Raw genomic sequence first — 11,521 nt, 5'->3', positions numbered from 1 at the left:
GGTAAGCCATGAAAAGACTTTTGTTCTTTAGCATCTAGCAGCAATAAAATTTAACTTTGTTTTCATGGAGAGATCTGTAATGAAGTATTAGCTCCTGTGAAGGAGGAGAGAGAAGCTAGCCTGTCAAATTTCAGCAGCACTATACATTTCAGAATAGCTATACTGGGAAAATACATACATAAACAAGTAACAGGCACTGCTAATTACCCCATTCAATGCAGAATCAGCCATGGCCAGAACACAAGTGAAAGTGACTGCGGTAAAACCATAAAAACAGTCTGGATTTGGCTTAACAAACTGAAATGCTCCTTCATTTTCAGTTAAAAATACAAGTTTGACAGATGTAATATATACACAATCTATAAAAGTTAAAATCCTAAACTATAACTTTGTAGAAACATTTGTGTAAAACTGAGAAGAGCTGGCCATGGTGGTGCATGCCTTTAATCCCAGCACTAAGGAGGCCGAGTTAGGAGGGTCACTGAAACTTTGTACAACATAGTGATTTCCAGGTCAGCAAGAGGCCCTGGGATGTCCATACTCTCAAATAACTGAAAACAAAAAAAATTTTTTTTTGGCTTTTCAAGGTTTTTCAGGCTGACTTGGAATTCACTGTGTAGTTTTAGGATGGCCTTGAACTCATGGCAACACTCCTACATCTGCCTCCTGAGTGCTGGGATTAAAGGCGTGCGCCACCACACCCAGCTGAATAAAAATATTTTATAAAAATGAAGTAAAATGGAAAAATGATAGGGGAGGATGTTGGAGCTTCTCTGTTGTCTGCATGTTTGTGTATAGGATGTACACATGCATATACCACATATGCACACACATACACAAAAGAAAATGCTGGAACCTAAACCCCAGAGCAGACAAAGTAAGTTAAAGCAAGGTTGAAGTAAGTGAAGTAGAAAATAGACAATAGAGAAACATAAAATTTGGATTTTTTGAAAGCTCAATAAAATTGACCATTAGCAGCTAGGCTAGTGGAGGAAAGATTCAAATTAGTATAAAATGTAATTACTGACTGGACATCAAATATTGCATTTACATTAAAAATATGAAGGAATACTATGGATAATTATATGCCCATTAGTATTAGAACATAGATGGACAAATTCTTACACAAAATGACAATATAAGGCTGGAGAGAGATGGGTCAGAGGATGAGTGCTTGCTGCACAAGTATGTGGGCCTGAGACAGACCACCTGAGTTCAGTCCCAGCACCTTCATTGTTAAAGACACTGGGCATGGCCACATGCTATAACCCTTGTCCGGTTGGGGGTGGATAATCACTGGCGCTTGCTTGTGATACTGAAAAAAAAGCAACTGTGGTTGAGTGACAGACTCCATCTCAAGAGGATAAAAGCCCAGAAGAGGGACAGAGGACAGCCAACATTCTCCCCTGGCTTTCACATGCATGTGCATGGGCACACATCTACAAGCATGCATGTGCCACATACCATGCAACACAACCCATATACTACACACACACACACACACACACACACACACACACACACACACACACGGCCAATGAGGAAAAATGGCAATATGAAGTAGAAAATAAGGAGAAAATTCTACAAGTTTTAAGAAAAATCCAGGTTCAGGGAGCCTCAGAATCACTAGTGAATTCTAAGCCCTTTAAAAAGAAATGCTATTTCTTTACACACAGGAAATGCAATCAAAGTGTCTATGGGCTGTATAACCCCTGCCACCATCATATTCATATGTGAGAGGATTAAAAATTGTAGACTTTGGAACAAAAATAATGCTAATAAAAGAATTTACTAAATGATAGGTCCATTCACTATGAACATGTAACAATCATAAAGACCTATGCATATAATACCAAGTTCTAAATGTATGGAGCAAAACCGATAAGTAATGAGAGAAATTGATATCCGCAACTGAAAATGAGAAATTTCAGGGTGGGAGAGTTAACTCAGCAGTTAAAGGTGATTGCTTCCAAAGCCTGTTGGCTTGAGTTTGATTCCCCAGCAACCAGGTAAAGCCAGACTTAAAGTGTATGTGCATCTCTGATGTTAACAATGAGGTGGAGCCAGGAGAATCCAAGCCTTGAGGGCTAACTAGACTGGTATTCATTTGTAGCAGTGAAAAACCCTATCTCACAGAGTAGTGTTCAGCTCTGAAATATCTCTGTCACACCTTCCAAGGCTCAGGGTCCATTGTGGAAGAGGTGGCAGAAAGAATGTAAGAGTGAAAGGAAGGCTAGGACTACTTACAATGCAATCTTCCAGACACAAAATGGCCTGGATATCCATGACTTTGCAGTTGGGGAATTGAGCCCATGTTTTCAGTCTTTCAGTCAAGCACTTTTAACTGCTGAACCATCTTCTCCAGCACTCAGACTCTTCCTTTTTAACTGTTTCTCATTACTGACACACAAAAAAATTCACCAGTTCTTATGGCATCATAAAACCTTCAAAAAAATGTAAACCAATTTGTATTCATGTTAACATCTAGTATAATTCTTTTTAAGTTCCTCAGAAGAATATTTCTAAATTTCTTACCTGACCAATAACTTTCCCTCACACGAGTAAGTCTGTATGTGAGCGTAGGTCTTCTGACTAGCTCTGATATCCCATTCTATGAATTGTTCCTGAGACTTGACTTAGTGCAGACTGCATGGTTAAGAATGTAACATAAATTGCCTCTTCAGACTTTTCTTTGGGCAGAGGACTTCCATTCTTCATGTTACAGACTTAAAGCCGGATTGTCCATGTGGCTCATCTATGTACTCTGTGTGTGAACTTTGATATGGTTCTTCCTTAGATATTTGCTTGTTTATTTTTTTGAGGTAGGGTCACAGTTTCCACCAGGCTGACTTGGAATTCACTCTAGTTCCAGGCTAGCCTTGAACTCACAGCAATCCTTCCGAGTGCTGGGATTAAAAGTGTACCCCATCACACCCAGCTGTATCTGTTTCTTTATGGAACCTAGGTCACTTACTATAGTTTAGGCCTCTATCTTCTCATGGTAACTTGTTGGGGTAATCTTCAAATTGTGAAGGGTACTTTTTTTGTTTTATTTTTCAAGGTAGGGTCTTACTCTGGCCCAGGCTGACCAGGGATTCACTATGTAGTCTCAGGGTGGCCTCAAACTCATAACCATCCTCCTATCTCTGCCTCCTGAGTGCTGGGATTAAAGGTGTGCACCACCATGCCCAGCTGAAGGGCACTTCTAGCACTGCTGAAGATAAGATAGAGGATAGAGAGAATGACTTGTGGGTCTTTCAGCCTTTGTTCCAAGAAATTCACCATAGCAGTGCTAAACATATATTTTAAAATCTGTGGATTAGTATGATCTTAGAACTATGCTTTCTTCACTTTGTTGGAATAGACCATTTGGAGGAGGCAGTAGGAATGGATAAGAAGAAGCTGTTAGATAGGATCCCTGCACAGCAAAAGGAATTCCTGAAGGGTTACTTAACATAGAAAACACTTCCATACAGCACTGAAGAAAACTGAGGGAGCTAATAGTACATATATTAATTGATGCTTTTCTTTGCAAAAGATTACCCAGTTTGTTTTTTTTTTTCCTGGTGTCTATGTGTTCATGTGTGAATGTTCATATGTGAGAGTTCCTGGTGTCTGTGTGTGCACATGTGTAGCAGACAGCTTCAGGTTCCCTGAGATGAACTTCTAGACTAGGCTCAGTTGTGGAGGAAGGGATTTATTGAAGCTTACAGATCCAGGGGAAGTTCCATAATGGCAGAAGAAGCTGGCCTGCTTTTATAGGACCAAACACTGAGAGAGAAGCACAAGCCTAAAAGTCCAAAGCACATAGCACAGCACACTTTGCATATCTTTAGACTGAAATCTCAAACCCACCACCACACCTTAAGATCCACCCAGTGACACTGCCTCCAGCCAGGTGGCTGCAGATGCAAACTACAAACTAATAAAACACTGAATATATCAGGGGCCATCTATTCAAACTACCACAACATGTGAGTGTTCCTATGTGAGAGTTCCTGTTATCTATGTGAGTGTTCATATGTGACAGTACAGGTGCACATGGCAGGGTCAGAGGACAAGGTGGTCCTCACCTTCCACCTGTTTGAGGTAAGGTCTTTCAATTGTTCACCACTGCATTCTCTAAACTAACTGGTCCATAAGCTTCTGGGAAATTTTCCTGTCTCCACATCCCTTCTTGCCATAGGCATTCTGGGATTACAGATACCAACTAGAGTGTCCTTTACTTAGGTTCCAGGGATTTGAACTTGCATACCCTTGCTTGAACAGCAAGAGCTTTGTCCATTGAGCCATTCCACTCCTGCCTCAATATTTTTTTAAAAAAAATACTTATACATCTATTTATTTGAGAGAGAAATAGAGGTAAGAAAATGGGCTCAACAGGGCCTCTAGCCACTGCAAACAAAGTAGATGTTTGCTACACATTGTGCATCTGGCTTTACATGGGTACTGGAGAACTGAACCTGAGTCCTTTGGCTTTGCTGGGAAGTGCCTTAACTGATAAGCCATTTTCCAGCCCCGCCACAGTTCTTTTATTTATTTATTTATTAAATTTTTATTTATTTATTTGAGAGTGACAGACACATAGAGAAAGACAGATAGAGGGAGAGAGAGAGAATGGGCGCGCCAGGGCTTCCAGCCTCTGCAAACGAACTCCAGACGCGTGTGCCCCCTTGTGCATCTGGCTAACATGGGATCTGGGGAACCGAGCCTCGAACCGGGGTCCTTAGGCTTCACAGGCAAGTGCTTAACCGCTAAGCCATCTCTCCAGCCCCAGTTCTTTTTTTTAATGGTCAATTGTTCTTTCTAGAACATTCTAGATGATTCCATTGTTTTCATGAAAGGAAAAAATAGCTATATGTAAAATTTATAAAACATGTATAAATATATGATTTCATTTTCAAAAGTGTATACAAACTGTCTTCATTTCCTAGGCCTGCCATAGCAAGCTATTGGGTGGCTTAAAGAAATGTAAATTTGTTTGGTTCTGACTTTTAGGTGCTTAAAGTCTGAAATCTAGGTGTGAGAAGGCCCATGGTTCCCTTAGAAGCTATAGAGGAATCTGAGTGACCTTGGCTTTTCCTAGCTTCTTTGGGGTTGTCAGCCATTTGTGGTATTCCTAGGCTCCTAGGTGTTCTCCCTGGAGTCACCTTACATAGACTTCTTTCAGTATGGCTGAGTCTGTATCCAGTACAGCTCTTTTTTATAAGGACACCAGTCACTTCTTAGCTCTTCCCTTATTGACCTCATCATAACATGTAAAGACCTTGGATGAAATTCAGCCCCTAACATAGTAGTCACAAAACTATGACTTTTAAACATACAATTACCTTTATAAGTGACTTTGAATTACTTTGAAGCCATTCTCATCTAGCCTTTTAAAATGCTTGAGTATTTTATTCAGTGACCAAGTGTGTTTCCCACTTAATCATTAGACTTAACTAGCAGTTTTATCATTTGAACACTACTTAAAGTACACACAAGTAAAAGGAATTGTAATGTTACAAAGCTTAACATTTCTGGGGTATTCTAAGACCCTGCACAAGGTTGCTCACAATAGTATCTCTCTCTCTTTTTTTTTTTCTAGGCAGGGTTTCACTGTAGCCCAGGCTGACCTGGAATTCTCTCTGTATTCTCAGGGTGGCCTCAAACTCATGGTGATACTCCTACCTCTGTCTTCTGAATGCTGGGATTAAAGGTGTGTGCCATCACACCCAGCCTCTTTTATTTAGTTTCATCAATATCTACTTTTCTTTCCTTGTTCTGTGGGATGTTTTCCTGAAAACTGGCCTTTTCATTTAGTTTTTCTATCTTGCTTTCAATTTCATTTCAAGTTAAGGTTCCATTTAATAGATGTTCAGATCAAAGAGGGAATAGTCATCTCTAATAGAGTTAGCAACAAAATCTGGCAGAACTTCTAGTAAGTTTTTTTTATTAAATTTTTTTTGTTCATTTTTTATTTATTTATTTGAGAGCGACAGACATAGAGAGAAAGACAGATAGAGGGAGAGAGAGAATGGGCATGCCAGGGCTTCCAGCCACTGCAAACGAACTCCAGATGCGTGTGCCCCCTTGTGCATCTGGCTAACGTGGGACCTGGGGAACCGAGCCTTGAACCGGGGTCCTTAGGCTTCACAGGCAAGCACTTAACTGCTAAGCCATCTCTCCAGCCCTAGTAAGTTTTTATATAGTATACATCTGACATAGCTGAGGGCACACACAAAAGGATAAATTAGTACCCCCTTGTACATTTTTTTTTTGATTTTTCTAGGTAGTGTCTCACTGTAGCCCAGGCTGATTTGGAATTCACTATGGAGTCTCAGGGTGGCCTTGAACTCACAGTGATCCTCCTATGTCTGCCTCCCAATGCTGGGATTAAAGGCGTGTGCCACCATGCCTGGCCTGCTTGTACTTTTTTCTACACATTTTTTAGCATTATTTTTAAAATTTTTATTTATTTATTTATTTGAGAGAGGAGGGGGGGCGGAGAGGAAGCGTAACAGGGTCTTCAGCCATTGTGAACGAACTCCAGATGTATGTGCCACTTTGTGCATCTGGCTTACGTGGGTCCTGGGGAATTGAACCAAGGTCCTTTGACTTTGCAGGCAAACACCTTAACCACTAAGCAATCTCTCCAGCCCCACATTAAGTTTTTAACTAGGACATAATTGTTAAGCATAGACAGTTCCCAACCTAGCTATATTCATGTACAGTGACCATTGTGAGGGCCTATATTTCCAAGAGCTTGTTGATTGAATCCAACAAAACAATTTGTTTAATTTGAAAATAAAACGTTTTTTATCTTACATGACTAAAAATACACATGTTTTTAAAATAAATTTATTTGGAGAATTCATCAGGTTGGGCAATACAGCAAGTTCATATGGACATATGAACATCTTGTAAAGTGGTGGATTATCCCCCTCAGTAGCTACTTTCATCTTCTGTTTTATTACTGATGGTTCATAGTCCAGAATATGAAGTTTTCTTGAAAAATTAAACAGGAAAATGTCTTGTTTTCTTCATGAAACTTTAACTGCATATTTCAGTCTCGTGGAATCTTTTGTGTTATTCTGACTGTCAATAAGAACCAGGGGACTGTGTTGATGATTCTTGATGATTTCAACAACACTTCCAAAGTACTAGAGAAAGAAAACATGGATGAATTAAATATGGGTATTTATGTTAACTTCATGCTCCATTCTTTTCATTTCTACCTACTTTTCTCAAGGTAGTAAAAGTTATAACTTTTAGCTGACAGTTTCCCCCAAAGTAAGTAATTTCAAAAATACTTACACTTATTTGGAGAGAGAATATGAATATATGAATGAATATGGACACATCCAGGGTTTCCAGCTGCTGCAGATGAACTCCAGATGCATGTGCCCCTTTGTGCATCTGACTCTGTGTGGGCACTGGGAAATTGAACCTGGGCCAGCACGTTTTGCAAAGCTAGTGCCTTTAACTACTGAGTCATCTCTCCAGCCCCTAAAATGTCTATTTTAACAAAGGCTATCATATTTAGGGTGGTAAACTCTGGACTCACTCATATTTACTAAAACTAGAAACACACCAACAGCTTCAATTAGTATTCCTGTTTAGCAAAGTTACTTCGTTGATTTATGATGTCATATTTTAAAAATATTTGCAAAATGTTAAGATCTATATGTGAGGTGTTTGCGTGCATATGTATGCATGCACATGCGAGTGTGTGTGGAGGCCAGAGGTTCAGTGTTGCGTATCACTCTCCCTCTAGCTTATATTGAGACGAGCTCTCACTGAACCTGAACTCTCCAATTTGGCTAGACTAGCAAAGCAGCAATCCCTAGAGATCTTCCTGTCACTACCTCCCTAGTGCCCGAATGACAGGCATGAACTGTCATGCCTAGATTTTTATGTGGTTGCTGAGGCTCCAAACACAAGTCCTCTTGCTTGTATATCAAGCATTTCACCTACTGAGGCATCTCCTGAGCCCACTACGTGTTTTTTAATTTTTGCATTTTATTGCCAAGTGTGAAATTTCCATACAATTCTTCTCTACATTCTTTACAAGGCATAACGTGCTATGGCACACAAGTATTGGCAATCTTCCAAAGGCCTGTGTGTTAAAGGTTTGGTTCCTAGGGTAGTGCCATTGAGAAGTTGTGGCATCTTGAAGAGTTGGGGCCTGGTGGGAGGTCTTATGTTCACTCTGGATGTGCTCTTGAGTGCATTACAGGACTCCAGCCTTTCCTTTTTCTCTGAATGGCTTTGCTTGAATGTGCTCTTGCTATTATTGGCTGCCTCACTACATGTCCAAAACGAGAGGGCCAATCTGCTGTGGACTGAGTGTACCCAAACTGTGAACCAAAAGTGATTATCTTGGGTATTTTTGTTCTAATGGTAGAAAACAACTGAAACACAAGGGCTGATATAATAAATTAGCTTCCAAATTTATTATCAGGAAAAACTTATTTTCTAGATAAATTTAATATTTTGTTTGTTTAAGCTTAGAGCAGCTTACTGCCTAGCTAATTATGAAATTTCCTGCTAGACTTTCACCATGTATATAATTTTCCATATTTTTATCTCTTATCTATATGTATGTTTTAAGATGTCAAAGTTTTCCTGAAAAGTGATGAAAATTTTAAGTAAAGTATTAAATAAATGTAGCACAGATTATAAAATAAAGTACATACAGAAAACTGCATAGAATAAAGCAGCCTAAAAGCTTCCATGAATGGTAGGATTTCCAAAATCTAATGGGGAGAGCTAAGAGTCAGGAGCCATCAAATACTTTGATTTTGATTCCTTTCTTTTTCAATCATTCAACCCTTTTGAAATTGCCAATGAAATTCTTCAGTAATGAATGCCATAATACAATCATTCTTTTTTTTTTTTAGTATAGTCTATTGTTAAGCCAAATACCATTGTAAATTCAATTTATAAATTAAATGACTAGGAAATGAAATAGTATAATCTCTTTGAAGTGAATTCCAAGTGAAAAAGTATATTTTGAATTTTAGGAAGGACACTAACACTTACTCTGTCCATGTAGGTCCTGTATGTATTGCTTTGTTGTACTATTTGGGATTAAAACATGTGTAGTGAAGACTTGAGTTGAAATTATTTGAAGTAAAAAGTGAGATTGGAATACATTTGTGATTTAATTCAAAGGCAAATTAGGTATAAGTTAGTTATTTCCCTCAGTTCTTCATTTCTGTTTATATTAATTCACTATATTTGAGATATTTATATATGCACAGAAAATAATTTGATAACTCCATCTCAAAGTCAATAGAATAAGGTAGTTATCCATGCTATAAAATTACTCAGTACTATATAATGCTGTGTCAAAGCCACTGCTTGACAAGTTAAGCAATTACTTAATTGGTTACTCTATCAACTCACATACATACTCATAAAATAGAGAAACAGTATTTTAAAATATACACCATTGGTCTGGGAAGATTGCTTAGTGGTTAAGGCACCTGCCTGCAAAGCCCAAGGACCCATGTTCAACTCTTCAGATCCCACATAAGCCAGACGCATAAAGGTGAAGCAAGTGAACAGTCACACATGCCCACTAGGTGGCACAAGCATCTGGAGTTTGATTGCAGTGGCCGAGGCCCTGAAGCACCAACTCTCTCACACACAAATAAATGTAAAAAACAAAATAAATTTAAAAAGCAAATACACACACACACACACACACACACACACACACACACACACACTCCATTAGAAGCTGGAGAGATGGCTTAGTGCTTAAGGTACCTGCCTTCAAAGCCAAAGGACCTTTGTTCAATTCCCCAGGACCCACATAAGCCACATGCACAAGGTGGGGGTGCATGCATCTGGAGTTTGTTTGCAGTGTCTAGAGGCCCTGGCACACCCATTCTCTTCCTCCCTTCCCCTCTCTCTTCTCTCAAATAAATAAGTAAAATATAAAAAATATATACCATTAATATTATGTAATCAAAATTTCCATTTTTAAAAATTTATTTATTTATTTATTTTATTTATTTATTTTATTTATTTATTTGAGAGCGACAGACACAGAGAGAAAGACAGATAGAGGGAGAGAGAGAATGGGCGCGCCAGGGCTTCTAGCCTCTGCAAACGAACTCCAGACGCGTGCGCCCCCTTGTGCATCTGGCTAACGTGGGACCTGGGGAACCGAGCCTCGAACCGGGGTCCTTAGGCTTCACAGGCAAGCGCTTAACCGCTAAGCCATCTCTCCAGCCCAAAAGTTTCCATTTTTTAATTTTCATGTTCATGTATGTATTCAGCATGCAACCTTAAACAGAAAGGAAATCCTGTCACAAGCCACTGCTAGAAGAGCTTAGAGGACATTTATGCTAAGTGAAGTAAACCAGTCACAAAAATACAGATACTGGATGGCTCTACTTATATGAACTACCCAGAGCACTCAGATTCATAAAACCAGAAAATAGGATGTGGTTGGGGAGAGAGGGAAAGGAGGCATAATAGAGAGGTGTAATAGAGCATTCCTTTCTTCAAGGTCAAAACAGTTCTGAAGGTCTATTTTACAAAATCAGCAGCATTAACTTACTAAACTTAAACTTAAGCATGATTAAGATGGCTCGTTTTATGATATGTGTGCATTAACTACATTTTAAAAAGGCAAACTAGAGGACACAGATATTTTCATTGTGTTTTACAAGTGCAATTTCATGACCATAATTTTTCATCTAACAACTTTATTCATTCATTTAATGTTATTTATTAAATCTCCACTGAAACCTGTTTTCTGTATCTGGAAATGCAGCAATGAATAGACATTAGTTCCTGACCTCACCCAGTGGAGAATTATTAATTTATAGGTCTCCTTGGACTAATAACAGACAATTGTTAACAAGTGTTGTACTTGGAAAGGGTGTGGCTCTTTCTGAAAGAATCCTAAAGGCAAAATATTTCTTCTTTTGGATAGGGTCTCACTCTAGCTCCAACTGGCCTTGAACTCATAATTTTCCAACCTCAGCCTCCCAAATGTTGGAATTAAAGATGGGTGCTACCATACTAGAACTTTACTCGTGCTATTGTCTATGTTTAGATTGTTCTTTCTACTCTTTAGTCTTTCCTTTCTCCAATTTTAATTCCAAAGATTCAAATTCAGCATATCACTCAAGACCAAAACAAGTATCTCTTTTTGTACTGTTCATGGATTATGCTAGTTTATATTCCAGCATTCACAGTATGGGTAAATTGGATATGTTTACATTTATTTTGGTCCCAAGTAAAGAGATGTTTACATTCATGTTTTCTATTTAAGCCCTATGCCGTGTGTGTGTGTGTGTGTGTGTGTGTGTGTGTGTGTGTGTGTGTGTTTTATACAACATAAGCTTGTTACATCCTGGTCCTTGAATTGTAGTCTAATGATTCAAATCAAGATTTTGGATTCTTCCCTTGTTGCATAGCTTGTTACTTGAGTTCAAGGATGTGAATTTGGAGCTCTAGACTATGACTCTGATTCTTTCAACTTCAATTCTACTTGACTTTTCAACCTTAATTTACAGGT

General features: G+C 38.8%; 1 protein-coding gene across 3 annotated transcripts in view; it reads right to left on the bottom strand.

Annotated features, from left to right (window-relative positions):
* Window positions 1–6,822: 6,822 nt before the first annotated feature.
* The window catches only part of Blnk (B cell linker), a 69,006-nt gene continuing 64,307 nt past the window's right edge, over window positions 6,823–11,521 (bottom strand). For all 3 annotated transcript variants that reach the window (XM_012951521.2, XM_045159511.1, XM_045159513.1), the window contains one exon: window positions 6,823–7,142. In XM_012951521.2, the coding sequence (XP_012806975.2) occupies window positions 7,023–7,142 (120 nt within the window). In that variant the 3' untranslated portion in view covers window positions 6,823–7,022. The remainder of the gene's footprint in view (window positions 7,143–11,521) is intronic.

The sequence above is a fragment of the Jaculus jaculus genome, chromosome 1 (assembly GCF_020740685.1).
Source record: "Jaculus jaculus isolate mJacJac1 chromosome 1, mJacJac1.mat.Y.cur, whole genome shotgun sequence".
Lineage (NCBI taxonomy): Eukaryota > Metazoa > Chordata > Mammalia > Rodentia > Dipodidae > Jaculus > Jaculus jaculus.
Note: the sequence above shows the minus strand (reverse complement) of the source record. Positions and strands in the feature narration are given on the sequence as shown.